Raw genomic sequence first — 14,432 nt, forward strand, 5'->3', positions numbered from 1 at the left:
CTTTGCTGCTAGACCCTCCGCCCCTTATAATCTGCTAGACTATTATCAACCCAAAACAACTAAGCCTACATAGACAGTGACTGCAGGCTAGTCTGTCATGAGCTTGATCTCTCTTTGTGTGGGTGTATGCCCTATATACATGTTAATATTATCTCTGCTGCAGATATTTCAGAAGACAGCTTTAGTGTTCTACAGAAATCATGGTATGTAGTAAGAGAAGTTAGATCTAGCATATATGCTGCTGTATATGTGGTGCCTTGTCTAAGCACTTCAAGTGCATGGAAAAATATCCACAATACACTCTTTTTGTTATGGATTGAATATTTAAATTGCTTTTCTCTGCACACCTGTTCTAATAAATCTTATTAAACATATGAAAGATTTAATATGTTTCAGTACCACAGATAAGAACAAATTGTATATCTTTTCTAATTCTATATTGTTAGAGTTGCACTTTAAAGAATAATTTTAACATGACAACAGTATTGCTCGCCACCTTTGGCCACATACTATATTTTGTCTTTAGCATTTTAGTACATGAATGCATATCATTCCCTTTAAAAACTGTTTTATAGAGAGATTTACAGGGAAATGCACACTAAAGTATACAAATTACTTGGTGAAATTCTATGCAGAAAGTCAGACTAGATGATCATAATGGTCTCTGCTAGCCTTAAAATGTATTCAACTATGAAATAAAATAAACAGGTTTGAATACAAGGTTTGGGTGTCATAATGAGATGTACAACTAAAGACTTAGAATGAAGAATTATACACTAAGTCCACAAGCAGTTGGTGTAGAGTTTTGAGGGCAGATCCTCAGGTGGTGTAGTGTTGTAGCCAAGACAGTGCAGCGATGGTAATTTACATCAACTGAGAATCTGTCCCTTTATCCGCTAATAGTTACATGGGTACTTTTCTCCTTTTAAAACCCCTTTTATTTATTTTATTCCTGTAGGACTGAAGCTATCAAGGAGAATGTGTTGGCTGTTCTTCTAGTAGTTCTTGTCTCACTTCTTGGGTTCCTAACTCTGAACCAAGGCTTTTGTAAAGACATTTGGGTCCTCCTGTTCTGTCTTGTCATGGCCGGTTGCCAATATTCCCTTCTAAAGGTAAGAAATAAGTATATTTCCTATCCACAAAATCTCCTGGAATTTTTGGGGATCCAAAAACCTGTAAATATTTTTTTTCTGTTTTTGTTTTTAGAGTGTTCAGCCTGACCCTGCCTCACCAATACACGTAAGTTTCAACAAGCAGAGCAAGTTTGCTTTTTATAGTATCACTTTTGTACTGAGAGGGAATCAGTTGGTACTGCTATGATGCTACCCAGGGTCATCATGAGGCACCAGCTTACCGCTACCTGCTCTTAGTGTGCTGTCGTCTCATCTGTGCCTGTTGCAGTCCAGCTCCCTGGAACCAATAACCTCTGGCAACACAAGTGCTACCTTCCAGGCCTCTGCAGACCTCGCTCCCTCTCTGCCGGCTAGTGATAGGCACACAACAACCCCTGAGACCTCGGTGCAATTCCTGTAGCATCCAGCCCCTTGTCCACCAGCCACTCACAAGAGTTACCAGATATGATGTCCCCGGAGGGACAGTATGCACACAAGAATTCTGTAACCAGTGTGGGATGAGCAAGGCAGCTGCCCGGGGTGGAAAAATGGGGTGAAGAAATGCCAAAAAAAATATATATTTAACAGGCCAAGCCCCTGTCTACAAAAGTTTGTCACCCAAAGGAATCTCCCAGCATCTCCAGCCAACATGACTGGAATCTCTCTTTCATGAATGCAAAAAGTGCTGTCCTTTTGCTTCCTTGGTTAATGATAAAATGGTGTCCTTTTGTCGTCTTATATCTCCCAGGTTTCAGAGTAGCAGCCGTGTTATATCTCCCAAACATCCATTGTTTGTCCCAAGAGTCAGGATGACCCCCCCCATGGTTTATTCCCTGGTGTGTTGACTTCATGTGCAAATGGGGCTTCCTTGTATTGGCTTTAGATGTTTAATTTATATGTGAACCAAGACAGATAGGGGAATATACATCCTTTTGTCTGGCAGAAACCAATGCTGCCTCGATTCAGACTCTTTTTAGGAACATATTTTCAGTATATATACACAACTTTTTTCATGGTATTTGTGCATACATTTCACAATGACATTAATGATCAGTAAGAACCCAGCTTTTATTGAAGACCTCACATAACATTCTGTACGATAAATACTATGAAAGCAGGGTGCGAGGTGTAGTAAGATTGTCAGGCCTGCTAGGAGTTGCTGTTACAGAGCAGTGAACCCTTTGCCTGTTGGCATTGATGGGTTCTTAGTGTCATAACAGTGAAACATTTAAATAAGTAGCTCTTGTAAATATTGTTGGTTGTTTATCAAGAACCCTATTGTGTGTGGCTTTTGTGGCTTCAGTACTATTTTTATTCATGATTGATTATTTGAATTCATCATTACTTTTGGGTACTCTATGTCCTAAAATATAATAAACATAAATATGTCTGAATTAGATTATTCAGAAACTCAGTCATGTGGCATCTGACCAACATTTCCTCTGTTTTCCATTAACAACTGTTGGCTTTTAAAACAGCAACAATCCAGACTCATCCCTCAGTCTTCAGTCAATAGGGATTTAAAATTCATCTTCAAGACAGATCATTGATTTTTAATCTACTATTACTGATGTTTTCCTCAAAGTCATTAAGAAAAAGTACATAATTGGCTGATCAAATAGCACATGCTTCCTTATTAAATTAATCTATTCCTATAATTGTATTTCTATATAATATTCATCCTTCCTTCACGAAGTACCATAACTGGGAGAAGTATAATTGAGGTATCAGCAATGTATTGTTGTAAATTGTGACTAGCAGTATGTGTATTAGGTTACATTCAGAAGAGATATGCAGGATCTGCCTTACTGCGAGTATTAGCTACCCTGGTATTCTGAATCATATCTCCAGGGCGGTAGTACATTAGAAATACTGATTCTGTGTTGGAAATGCTTTGGTTTGCTGGCATCCGATTGTCCTATCTAGGAATATCTCTTCCAGGAATAACATGTGCACCAGGGGAAAAGATTCAGTGCCTCTGTTGCTCCCAGGATAGTGAAAGAAATGGAAGTGTGATATTGGATACAGTACATTAAACAAATAAGATATGTGTTCTAACACTTATCAGTTGGTTAGCTGTAATGTAAGGCAACCAGTACTAGGTAAGGGGCATGAGCACAAATCAATACAGTTGATTTTCTTATCTAGAAACATAATGTGATGTAATGTAAGGGGTGGGGGAGGAGTTTGCTAACTGTTGGAGGAGGACTGAACTTTTTCTCCAAGTCAGAATATTGTGTGCGCTCACTCAGGATCTGAGCCTATCCTTCAGTTTGTTGGTTTTGGACTCTCTCACCTTCTGGGAAGTCTGCAGCTAGGTAAAAGAACACCTGCTTTTTGCAAGCTGCTATTGGGAGTGGTGTGGGGAGGGTGGGAACTACAAATCAGCTCCGTCTCCTTGATCCTTTCCCTTTTATAGTGAGTTTTAGCCTTTGTCATTTTGAAGACTGGAAATATAAATTCATTTTTAAATCAGGTTTCTTTGCAGTTTATAGTTGTAAATTCTACCAAGGTGAACTTGAAGGATTCTTAATTTCCTTTCCTGCATCAATCATTCCTAGAAATTATGGAATTGCTCAGCTATTGCATGTTTGCAGGCAATTCATGCCTACCTGAAAACTGGACAGTGTTGATAAACATTAGTTTACAATTCCATTCCTTGTAGTGTATGTTATTTCCAGGGGCTTTAAAAGATATTCAGACCTCAGTAAAGAGCTAATTTTCTAGATGCCAAAAATAGACCATATTTGTTGGTTTGACTAACACATTTCTACGCACAATAATGTGAACAGTAATCAAATCACTTGCACATGCAAACACTGATAATGTGCACATTTGTTTAAGAGGGGTGGTAACCAGCATAATCAAAACTTCATTATAATCACATCCTAGCCTAAATTATTTGTAGCATCAAAGACGAAATAACTAATGAAGCTTAATTGAGGCATATTTTCATACAATACCATGGCTAGAATTTTACAGTCACAGTAAAAATGTTGTTATAACATCATCCATCATACTATATTCTACATGTCATGCAGTATTATAACAAAGTGATATACCTGATTCCTTCCCCAACCCTCCCACAAGCCTTGGTTTATTAAGAAGTGCCTGTAAAATATTTTTTCGTAGTATCTTTTCACTCAACATTTTAAACATGAAAGGCATATTTAACATAAATTAAACTAGAAGATTTAATCCGTATTGCATTATGCATTATAATCACTTAAAAGTTATTAAATTTTGTAAAATGAGATGTATTAATAGAGGTTTGCTGGAATTAGTTGGCATCATTAAAAATAAGACAACAAGTAAGCTTGAAAGGATACCATACTGTACTACTTCATAATTCACACAACTACATTAAAATTAAAGTAGAAAGATTGCTTGATGCTAATGCGAGGATGCAGAACAGCAGGGAGATTAAAGAATGATCAGTGTTATAAACCTGAATGACAATGCAGCTGAAATTTTCCAAACAAAGCTAGGGAGCAGTGGGATAATCTGGGGGTTCTTCTGGGTCTATTTTTGTTCTTGGATTCTCAGGCTACAGTGGCCCCTCGTGCTTTTGATCATCTATGGCTTCTAGCAGACTCCAAACATTCTTCCCAATCTCTTTCAGGCATACGTTGCAGTCGTCGGTCATGGCTTTGTCATCTCAAAACTATACTACTGTAACAGATTCTATTTAGGACTGTCCTTGAAGACAGCCCACAGTAATAAGAAATAAGGAATACATTTTTGACAGTGAGGATAATTAACCATTGCAACAATTTACCAAGGGTTGTGGTGGATTCTCCATCACTGACAATTTTTAAATCAAGATCGGATTTTTTTTTCTAAAAGACGAGCTCTAGATATTATTTTGGGGAAGTTCTATGGACTGGGCTATACAGGAAGTCAGGGCTATACAGGAAGTCAGATGTTCACAGTGATCCCTTCTGGCCTTAGAATTTATTAATCTAGTCAGGAGACGTAGAATGCCAATGCCTAGTGTGCAAGGCCGGCTCCAGGCACCAGCTGAGCAAGCTTGAGCTTGGGGCGGCAGATTCTACATTCTGGCCAAACCTAGGGCGGCATGGACGCTTTTTTTTTTTTTGTTCGCTGCTCTGGCTGCCCTGTAGGGGGTGGAGGAGGGGAGCGCCCTGCAGCAAACTCGGCAGGGCAGCCCATGTCCTTCCCTCCCTGCCGACCAGAGCAGCGCGGAGCCCTCCCGGCAGGTGGCGCGGCGGTCGGGGCCGCGTGGAGAGCGCCCCACTGAAGCGCTGACCTCCCCTCTTCTCTCTCTCTCCCCCCACGCTCCCTCCCCCTCCTTCTCCCCTCCACTAGACCGGGCGTGCACCCTGCAGCACAGGGAGTCCCCCTGCATCCTGGCTCCGGCCACCCTGTAGGCTTTTTTGGTTTGTTTTTTTACCTCTGCTTTGCCGGCCATACCGTTTTTTTGGTCCCCCCCCGACCCCTGCTTTGCTGCTCCGGCCATGCCCCCTTTTTTTTTTCTTTTTGCTTGGGGTGGCAAAAAAGCCAGAGCCGGCTCTGCTAGTGTGGAGTGTGTCACTATGAGCATATAAGGCGAGTGCTCAGATCTCTACAGTGGTTTCCTGTTCACTTCATGATACAATTTAAGGTGTTGCTGAATAGCCTGAAAGTCCTGTATGTCCGTCCAGGGCCAAGTTTTGTGGTAGATATCACAGTAGGCCTCATAGAAGCAGTCTAATTAAATCATCTGGGATCCTACTTCTGTGAACAAAACCGAGGTCTCAGCAGAGTAGTGTCAGATACCAATGTGATGGGTACACTTTAGATAGGTAGATATATATGGCTTCTGCCTTTTGAAATTTTTTCCAACTAGTTGTCTGCCAGAGTCTCAGGTTAGTGAGCTTCAGAGTACAACGTAGAGCTCATTTAATGTGATTAATGTTCAGTTTCTGTGTTTAATAGTTTTGTTTTGCTTTGCTTTGGCATTTAGTTTGGAATGTTCTCTGCTTTTAGTGCTTAGTTGCCTAATTCTTGCTGCTGACAGCTCTAATGCTGCTTTCTGAGAGAAAGTAGGGCCTGAGTTTCACTCACCCTGCACTGGGTTAGCTCAGGCAAGTAACTCCCACCTAACACCTGCTTAGACACTTGGCTTTCATTCATAAGCCCCTTGATGTTTCCTGCTGTGTACGTACATGTGTGTGTACACACACGCTTCCTCCCTCTCCTCCCCGCTACCTCTTCTTCTCCTCCTCCCCATTTTGTGTGTCTTTCAGAAATAGAGCCACACAGGAAAAAACACTACATAGAGCTGGTTGAAATTTTCCCATCAAATTATTTTTAATTGAAAAAATGACTTTTCAGCTAAACAAAAATTGTTGGAAAACAAATGCAAAAAACAAAAAAACAAACCAACTATTTTTTGTTGAATATTTTCAAGTGTTGTTGAAAAATTTAAAATAATAATAATCAGGCTTGGAGGAGTTGTTTATTTTTTGACACCAAAACCCCAAAATCTAAAAATTTCAAATAAAAAATTTCACAAAATTAATTTTAAAAGAAGTTGTTTCAAATTTTTCACAGGGGAAAATAATTTGCCAACCAGCTGTACATATAACCAGGTAATCCCATTTAAAAAAAATAAATAAAAAAAATCTAAAGATCTTGCAGGAGGACTCAGGGGCAGGTCAGCTTTACCAGGATGAAGTTGTTTCATTATGGTGAAATTGACCAGTACAAAGCAAGTAGTATTTTGTAGATTATTCCTTAAATTTATAATTCCCTTGTGTCAATGATAAACTGCAATCCCTGCATCCCTTTTCAATGGAAGGCTGTCTGGTCTGGGAGCATGCCCATTGTAGCCAGCCGGCATGGGGTGCGAATGTGCTTTTCTCTAATCCTTAAACCTCTGAAAGGCATTAATGTGTCCACCTCCAGCTGTTGATACAACAGGAACTTGTTTTCTCGAGCGAGTGCTGCTGTAGGAGAATTAGCAGATATTGGATCTCTTCAAGGAACTTCTACCTCCTGTCAATTAGCCACTTCCCAGCCTCATGAGTAGCCTCTCAGTGTTGAGCAATCACCCTCATGTGAGGCACAGTTGACAGGCCCTCCTTCAATGCCCATATCATTAGCAATCTCTCTTTCTCTACTGCTGCTTGTCCCCTGTGACTGGGGAGCTTGAGTGGTCTGTCGTGACCTAGGCAATATTTGCTCCTTGAGACATCAAGTGGCAAATATGTCAGGATATCACCTTAACACATGGGTGCCATAGGGTATTTCTTCCTTTTTTTGATTGTCTGGCTGCTCTCCAGGCATATGGCTATATTTTTAGGTGCCTCCTAAAAGGCACTTAAAAGCCTGGATTACTACCAGAGCAGAGGACCATCTCCTGTTTCTCCTTTGGACATCTCCCACTGTCACATCCGCATCCCTGCTGCTGCTTTTTCTTTTCTCTAACTTCCTTCCTGTCCTATCGCAAATCCGCAAAGAGATTTCCAAGATGAACTCACAACTATTTCATATAAACAAATCCTCTTCAGATGAATATCAACATAACGTGAATATTTAAGGACTGTGAATATCACTGTGATTAGAGTCGTGAGAATATTTGTTAATATTTTTGTAGATGTTTTCCTAGCTCTAAAGTCAACAGTCAAGGTGTTACAAAATTGGGGTCCTTGTGGACACAGTGCTGCTCCTGACTGTGTTCCACTGACCCACTGTCTGATTTTAGATAATCTCTATGAGCCTGAGTTTCCCCCCCTGTACCTCAGTTTCCTTGTCTGTAAAATGGAAAAAATAGTATTTACCCACCTTTTGTAAACTGTTTAGAGATTCTCTGATAAAGGATCTCCATAAATGCAAAATACTATGACTACTACACAGGAAACCTCATTCCAACATATTCAATAGCAGGAGTAAAATTTAAAGAACTATACTGTAAACATATTTATGCGTGATTATATATCTGTTTGGGATTGAGGGTTGTTTGGAACTAAACCTCTGGCCAGCTAGTCATAAGACTTAAAGTAGTTACTGTGCTAAAGTCAAAATCTGGGTACCAAAATTCAATAGATAAAAGACAAAAATGTAGCTCAAAGCTCAAATAGTCTTTAGCCATCAGTGCACATGGCACATGGCAATTTGTTCCTAAAATTCAATGTTTTTTAAGTGTTTTTCTTGGATCCATTTGTCTTTAAGGTAAATGAATAACACACTAAAACAATAACACTCTAAAAACAACTAGAAAACACTCCTAATTTTACCGTTATACCTAGGTTTCTACCTTTACTTTGTTTTTCATGGACATACAACTTATTTAAGAGAAAAAGAGAGAGGGAAAATTGCAGCCTTTAGTATAATATTGAGGCCAGGACTAAATGCTAACTAGGCTTCACTTCGACTTAATTCACATTTCCTGAATCCAAGATGCAATGTAAGCACACCAGTTCCTAGTAATCTGCTGCCTTGCTAACTGATTGATCCCAAAAGTGATTACAGATCAGTCAATATTAATACCAAAGTATGAGCCTGGCTGAAGGCCAAAAATTATGGTCACTTTGTCCCTTCTTCCAAATTAAAAAACGGATTGTGAAGAAGTGCTCTTTTACTAGAGAAGAGGTGCTCACTTAAATTACATTTTGCAAATACAAATGGGTTTACGGCAACATTTTATAAGGCAAACCTGAATCCTTGTCACTTTGATTTTGGCTTTTCACACTCAAGGCATCCTTTGAATTGCCAGTGTATAAAATGTTCTATTTACCCTTGAGCTTGCTGGCAGAAGAGCTGTTAATGTTTTCTTTAAATATCTGCTGGTATTTTCTCCATCTCTCACCCCACAGAAATGTTTTGGAACCAGCTTGAATCGTGTAAACGAAAGACATGTAATTTGTTCTAAATATACGGGGTTATTTATCCTCCACTGCAGCATTCCTATCAGAGATCGGCATTTAGGGCAGCACTTGATGGGGAATGCCACCTCAGGCAGCAGCACATTAGTGTATGGTCAAATGGCTCATGTTGATGAAAAAATAGAATAATATTGGTGATATGGTACATTTTACATAGTCCTTTTCATCCCAAAGAATCCCACAAGCCATGAGTTTGATCCAACTATCCTTACACAGGCAAAACTACTATGATACTTCAGTACACAAACAGGAATTGCTTCACTCACAGCTGAAATTGAGCCATTCCTGGGGAGGAAAGCTGGAGCTGTTTACCAGCATATAGTGTCACTATACAATGATTAAGGACAGGAAGAAGAATACTATAGTGACTGAAACTGCACATGGAATGAAAGCAAAATATAATTACCCAAATTGGAACTGAGATAGGAAACAAAGATTAACACACTGGGATCTCTCATAACAGAGAGTGGGCAGCGCCTCACTTTTAAGCTTCCTCAGAAAACACCTCCAAAAGCACAGTGCCACTCAGCAGCACCATAGGGCATACGTTTAATATTGGTTTTGAGAAAAGAGGTCCCACCTACTAAATCACCCATACCATCAGTCACTTCCTGGAGAAATCTGCGTTTTCCTTTGAGGTCTCTCATCCAAGTGCTGACATGACTTAGCTTGTGAGATATGACGAGCTTTCAACCCAAATGAGGTGGCATTAGTTCAGCTCTCAATGAAGTGCTTTTTAAAAAAAAACAAAAACAAAGAATGATTGATTGAAGGAAAAAAAAAAAAGACCAAGACCAGCTGAGCTGAATCAGAACTGTAATTATAGGAGTTCATTTAAAAAGCAAAGGTAGGACATTCTGGGTAACATAACATCATGTGTTTTTTCCCAGACTACATTGGAGATTAATGTAAGGAAACAGGGAAAATAATCAGGATTTTAATTTTTGTAAGGCCTGAGGAAAGACCTTGGTATTGAAGGAGCTGGCAGGAAGCCCCTTATGAAAATGTACAGTATTTTAGTGATGGACAAACCACATTACGATACAAGAAAAGAATGGACTCAGCTGGGAGATAAACTGAATTATTTAAATGTCTGAAAATACTTTAAAAAAAAAAGAATTTTCATTTTTGTGTTCTTTGTGCAGTTCCAGATAATTATGGGGGAGAGGAAGTAGTGGGTCCCTCTATGTCAGGTGGCTTGCTTTAATTTAAACAGTAGTGAGAAGTAAGGGGACCATAAGATAGAAGTGAGGTGGCCCATTAATAAGGGGGCCCATTTCCCTACAAGCCCCCCCAGTAATTTGAGCATCAATTAGGTGGATTGCAAGAGGGTTTTTAAAGGTATTTCTGGCCTGACCAAAAGCAAGGACGTTCAGAAAATGTTGGGTGTGCCTGCCCTTAGAATTTCCATCACAGTTGCTTGGCCCCACAGTGCTTAGAGCATGTGGAAATAGTCACACTTCTGTAGTGTAACTGACCACACTGCAGGATGTCACTGTGTGTGATGAACACCTATCCCTTAGATGTCTGGTAGGGTGCTCTGTCTACTGTGAGCTCAGAGGCAAGCACTGTCAGTGCTCCAAGCACTAGGCACCACAGATTTCCTGCCCAGCCCTCAGCTTGCAGTCCCAGTTCTCAGGCTCATGTTCCCCAGCCTTCCCTCTGCAGCCAGCTCCCAGAGTGCTGCCTCCAGTGCAACTCCAATCCCCTCTGACTTAATAGACACTTCAATTTAATGTCCTCTAAGAATTATGGCACCTCAACTGCCCGGTTGTTAAACTGGGCAAGGCAGTGCCCTTTGCTGGCTAGATCAGGGATTCTCAAATAGGGGTCGCCGCTTGTGTAGGGAAAGCCCCTGGCGGGCCGGGCCGGTGTGTTTACCTGCCCCGTCCGCAGGTCTGGCCAATCGCGGCTCCGGGCCAATGGGAGTTGCTGGAAGCGGTGGCCAGTACGTCCCTCGGCCCGCGCCGCTTCCAGCAGCTCCCACTGGCCCAGAGCAGTGATCCAGTACCTCCCTCCAGCTCAGCCTTGGTGAGGGGAAACTACCCAGTAATGAGCCAGCTAGGTTGTAACAGTATTACGCAGAGGCAGTTTTAAAAATGTTTCCTTTTAGCTTTTGATCATTAGGTAAAGTTTGGCTAGTAGAGTCTGCCCAAAACACCCAATCCTGTTAGCTGGTGTTGATCCTTCAGAGTAAGAGTTGAATGAGTTCTGCCAAATCTATCAGATAGGTGGCTAGTTACTGCTGTCAAGGTATCAGTGACTCTCTCTCGAGAAGATCTAGGGTCTGAGCTGAGCAATCTTGAGGTTGGACTCCCAGGACAAAACTTTAACTGAGCTGTGAATTCATTAACAAAGAAATAAGACATGAAAGCAGGCTGTGCAAGGCATCATCTCACTTGGTGATCATGGCAATGCCCGTTGCAATAATATAGGAAATATATTCCCATTAAGGATTTGGCTAATGGTAAAAATGTAAAAATAAATGTTGAAGGGTGCCCATTGTAAACACTTCTGTATGTTACTTAGAATACAGGTGACAGGAACCTCTGATTTACAGACAGATTCCTGGTTCTCATGTATGTTTGCAAGATTAGGTAAAAATATGAAGCTATCTTCTGAGTGGGTCATATCAGCTGATACTCTGATAACTGGACAGAGGCAGCGAGAGCTTTGTAGCTGGGTGAGCCAGACCAATGGGAGTTTGCCTACCAACTTCACTGTAGAAGTGTCACTACGTTTGCCTTTTTCTGATGCTTTTGAAGGTCTCTCTTGCTCTCTTCTCCCTTCCTCTCCCCTCAGTCGCTTCACCAAGCAGCAACTCTTCCTTTGCCTGAGGATCTAGCAGCAGGGGGAATTGAGATGAAAGTGACTCACCCCTGTGCCCATTCCAGGTGCACTCCTTCCCCTCCTTCTTCCTGCTCATAGGCTGCCCCACCCACACCTTTGAATCAAGGATTGTTTCAGCTGGAGGGGACAGAGGGCTAAATCCAAAAGGGATTTAGCTGCCTAACTGAAACTTGAGGTGCTTAAGTTGAAAATTTAAATCTTCAAAACCTAACTTCCTTAGGTGCCTATGGTTCCACTGATAAAGTCCGCATGGCACCTACATTTCTGCATGTGCACAGCCATCTAAGTCCCAGGCATCTAACTCATGCTTAAGCTATAGTGGAATCCTCAAACTAGGCATTGCTCTGCTTATCTCATCAATTTGATTTGGTAGACATTTTGTAGGGGGTCTCTTTCCATATCAGGCCTGGCACAAAACCATGTAGGTGGTGATGCTCCTGCTCCCCCCTGTAATCTTTAGCCCAGTGGTTACAGCAGCATCAGGCAGAGGGGGAATTTGAACCTGGGTAACCCACATGCTGGGTGAGTACTGTAACCACTGGGCTAAAGGTTATCAGGGTACCACCAACAACTTCTCCTCCTCCATTGTTTTGTGCGAGAAATTACTTAGATACCTAACTCCAGGAGAGGGTTCATGGCTGTAAATCCTGAGCAGAGGGAGGTGCCTAACTCCATTTGAGGGGTGGGACCCAGAGCCTCCCTTGGGTACAGCAAATTGGGAAGACCGGAAGGCCCTGCGCTTTGGGGGCCCCTGCACTTCCATAAAATCATGAGGAAGCGTGTGGGGAGGTGAAGGAGGAGGCGGGTGGACAAGCAGGGTGAGGAGGCAAATGGGGAGGCGAGCGGCAGGTGGGAAGGGGTGAGGAGGCGGGCAGGCAGAGGGTGAGGAGGAGAGCAGGAGGTGGGGATGAGGAGGCGAGCAGCGGCCACCGGCAGCCCCCCTACCAGAACCTCCCCCTCCCCCAGCGCCTCCTGCTCGCTGGCAGGTCCTGCCGATCAGCACTTTCCCCTTGCTCTCAGCGCCTACCGCTTTCATGGCATCAGGGGGTGCTGGGGGGAAGTGGAGAGGAGCAATGGCGCATTCCTTTCACTGGCGTCTCCCATTGGTTAGCTTAGTCAGTTTTTGTTGATCCCATTCTTAGACACTTAACTCTCCATGCATTGTATAGAGAATTTGGGAACTTAAACTGGTGCTGTAGACTTTAGTAGGTGGCAGGGTGACTAAAAGTAAGGCATTGCAATGTTGAATCTAAGTCTCTTTTCTGGGTCTACCCCAGAAAGTCTGGAAGTGGCTGGAGTCCCTTCCTGTCTTCTCAAATGTAGGAATATGGCCCAGCAGGGGCAGCAGTACTAGGATTCCTGGTGCAGAGCCAAAACAACATTAAAGTAGGGAACTAGCTGTAGTTGTGGCAATAGAGAGCGAAACAGAGGCAGAGGAGAAGTAGAAACCACTCCATCAGAGGTGAAAGAGAACCATATTTGAACTCAAGGTTTAATCTTCCCTTGTACCATCCGTACCCTTTCTGAATTGGAGAGGGTGAGCTGGAAGGTGTTCTCTGAGCTGGAACTGCTTGTTCTGACAAACTGTGTATTAATTTTGTATAATGACCAGGCATCTACCAATGGCGTTTAAATCAAGACCTTTAAACTCATTTCACTTGTAATCTACAATAAGACACATCACACATACAATTTTCTAAAGGAGAAAGGTTGAAGCTTTATACCTGTGAGAGCCACAAAGCTCTTTTTCTATGTTGTTGGCAGCAAATTAAAGAGCAAGATTCAGCTAGATCTAGATTTTTCTCAGAGTATGGTAATGACTTCTGTACAATTCTGTATTATTTTTTAAAGGTCTGAAAGAGCAGATTTTCAAAGGCACAAATGGCAGATTAGACTCTTCCTGTTGGTATGCATACTTCCACCTTTTCATGTTCTCTGTATGTATAAATATCTCCTGTCCGTGTGTTTCATTCTATGCATCCGAAGAAGTGAGTTGTAGCCCACGAAAGCTTATGCTGAAATAAATTTGTTAGTCTCTAAGGTGCCATAAGTACTCCTGTTCTTTTTGCGGATACAGACTAACATGGCTGCTACTCTCAAAAATGGCAGATAGGCACCCTGCTCTGTAATTGCCATTTGTGCCTTTGAAAATCTACTCAGAAGTGGATAAAATCACTTTTTATCTACTATTAGTAGAACAAACAATTTTTAGGGGAAGTGTGAAGGTGGTATCAGTTACAGAAACACTGAGGGAATCCGGGCTTAGATGGTTTAGACATGTGAAGAGATTGGAAAAATATATAGGAAACAGGATGTTAAAATTAGAAGTGGAGGGTAAGAGTAGAGTTGGAAGTCCCAAAACTAGATTAATGGATGTCCAACAAAAGGAATTGACTAGTTGTGGAGTTTGAGGAACTGCTTCAAGACAGAGTGGAATGGAGAAGGACTCGAAGAACTGACCCCATATGGATGAAACTAAGACAAGAAGAAGAGCAGGAATATGGTATAGAACAGGGGTCTGCAACCCGCGGCTCCGGAGCCGCATGCGGCTCTTCAGCCTCCTTGTTGTGGCTCCCTTCGG

General features: G+C 41.9%; 1 protein-coding gene across 5 annotated transcripts in view; it reads left to right on the forward strand.

Annotated features, from left to right (window-relative positions):
* Positions 1 to 14,432, forward strand: part of PCNX2 (pecanex 2) — a 240,648-nt gene that overhangs the window by 51,660 nt on the left and 174,556 nt on the right. For all 5 annotated transcript variants that reach the window (XR_005595903.1, XM_039529322.1, XM_039529325.1 and 2 more), the window contains exons 11-12: positions 959 to 1,112; positions 1,207 to 1,239. Coding sequence is in view for 4 of the 5 variants with exons in the window: in XM_039529322.1 (XP_039385256.1) it covers positions 959 to 1,112; positions 1,207 to 1,239 (187 nt within the window). In the remaining variant the exon portion in view is untranslated. The remainder of the gene's footprint in view (positions 1 to 958; positions 1,113 to 1,206; positions 1,240 to 14,432) is intronic.

This window comes from Mauremys reevesii, linkage group 3 (assembly GCF_016161935.1).
Source record: "Mauremys reevesii isolate NIE-2019 linkage group 3, ASM1616193v1, whole genome shotgun sequence".
NCBI lineage: Eukaryota > Metazoa > Chordata > Testudines > Geoemydidae > Mauremys > Mauremys reevesii.